General features: G+C 38.1%; 1 protein-coding gene across 1 annotated transcript in view; it reads left to right on the forward strand.

Moving 5' to 3' along the window:
* The first annotated feature begins 719 nt into the window (after positions 1-719).
* The window catches only part of iqub (IQ motif and ubiquitin domain containing), a 19,367-nt gene continuing 18,261 nt past the window's right edge, over positions 720-1,825 (forward strand). Inside the window, exons 1-4 of the mRNA XM_015387439.1 lie at positions 720-768; positions 937-1,086; positions 1,198-1,239; positions 1,473-1,568. Coding sequence (XP_015242925.1) covers positions 948-1,086; positions 1,198-1,239; positions 1,473-1,568 — 277 coding nt within the window. The 5' untranslated portion in view covers positions 720-768; positions 937-947. The remainder of the gene's footprint in view (positions 769-936; positions 1,087-1,197; positions 1,240-1,472; positions 1,569-1,825) is intronic.

Genomic DNA, 1,825 nt, shown 5'->3' on the forward strand with positions numbered 1-1,825 from the left:
GATAGATAGATAGATAGATAGATAGATAGATAGATAGATAGATAGATAGATAGATAGATAGATAGATAGATAGATAGATAGATCATCCATCAGAGAATGGAGAAGGTGCAGAAGGGTTAATGATATGATGGATGTGTCTGAATCCCACCTGCTGGACAGGTGAACTCCTCCTTATAGCTCTATAAGGAGGATTTTTCTGGGCTAATGAACATTCATGTGAACCGCAGTAACCATCATTTTACTGTTTCAATCTGGTATAAGAGGTGATTGTAAATTATTATTAATTATACCTGGTTTAAGGTAACTTTTATTTACATTATTTCAGAAAATGTGAATAAATGTTTTATTGTTTAATCAATGGTTTTGTACAATTATATTTTTATCTGTACGTATTTTAAAGCGACTGATTTATTTTTACAGGTTATTTTTGCTGTTCCAGTTGAAACAGAAAAGTTTTAAACCAATTAACCGTTTTACTGTAAATAAACTAATTTATTATTTCATTGTATAGTAACATTAGGTGATGAATTAAATGAGGAGACTGTAAAGAGTTCATCCAATGGGTTAACAGCAGCAGGTGTGTGAATTATCTGATTGGAGGAATACAATCCTGTCAGCTGGCCGGACCCGGAAGCTCACCTTAACTCACGTGACTCCCGTTGTTTACGTTACTGTTGTCCGCAAACATTCCTGTTGCCATAGCAACATGTAAACTGGTTCTCAAACGCTTCTGCAGCTTGGTTTTGTTGAGCTTTACGCGGAGAAAAGGTAAAAATTTAAACGATGACGGGTTTTCTACTTATGACTTATTACCGCTGGTCTTAAGAACTTTATTATTTTTATTTTTTTCACAATTCACAAACAAGGTTTTACTGCAGATTTGTTGGTTTAATTTCTGCTCTATTGTCCTTTATTAATGAATCTCCGTGCTGTCAGTTAAAATCACCATGCTGAAGGCCGGAGAAGGACAGAGGAAAGAAGGAAAGGAGGGCGAAGAAGAAAGGCTGCGGAGCGGCGGAAGTACTACAGCACAGCCGCCAGGTGGCAGCAGAGAGTCAGACAGGTTTGGAGAGGAGGCGCGTGAAGGTAGGGCCGCTGTGAGCTTCTGCTCAGCTGAGCCCAGATAGGCTTTGGCTTTTAAACATTAAGTTAGAATATATTTCATACCTTTTCCAAAATATCTTTTTTTCTTTTCAGATCTACATCTGGATTTAAAGGACAGTGGAGCTCAAGCTGAAGGTGATCTGATGACAGAAAACATCTGAAACAATAACAATAATTAGAATCAACCTGGAACTGGTTTCCATTCAGACTCACCTAATGGGTCTGATATCCTGACCAGTTATTTCAAACCGTTTTTATTTTCTGATGGACGGTTATGGTTCTAATGAAAACCTGTTTTAATTGATGGTTATTTTCCAAACAAAGACCTCTGCCTCCTGTGATATTCTGCTCTGTCCTCTTTTGTCTAGGTTTACCTGAGACTTTGGAAGCGGCTCAGAATGATTTTCCTAATGATCTTGAGGAGCATGAAGAGAAAACAAACATGAAAAACTCAGCGGCTGTTGGTGAATACGACCATGACAGAAACACAGACACTGATAGAAACACTGTCACTAATAGAAACACTGTCACGTATAGAAACACAGTCACGTATAGAAACACAGTCACGTATTGAAACAGTCACTGCCATTTATGGGCAGCTGGACAGACGGTTGGTTTGCCTATGCTGGGTCAATATTGGGTCTATATTGAGTCTATGTTGAGTCTATATTGGGTCTATGTTTTGGTCTATGTTTAGGTCTATGTTAGGTCTGTGTTGGGT

The sequence above is a fragment of the Cyprinodon variegatus genome, unplaced genomic scaffold, assembly GCF_000732505.1.
Source record: "Cyprinodon variegatus isolate N-32 unplaced genomic scaffold, C_variegatus-1.0 Scaffold394, whole genome shotgun sequence".
NCBI classification, from domain to species: Eukaryota; Metazoa; Chordata; class Actinopteri; order Cyprinodontiformes; family Cyprinodontidae; genus Cyprinodon; species Cyprinodon variegatus.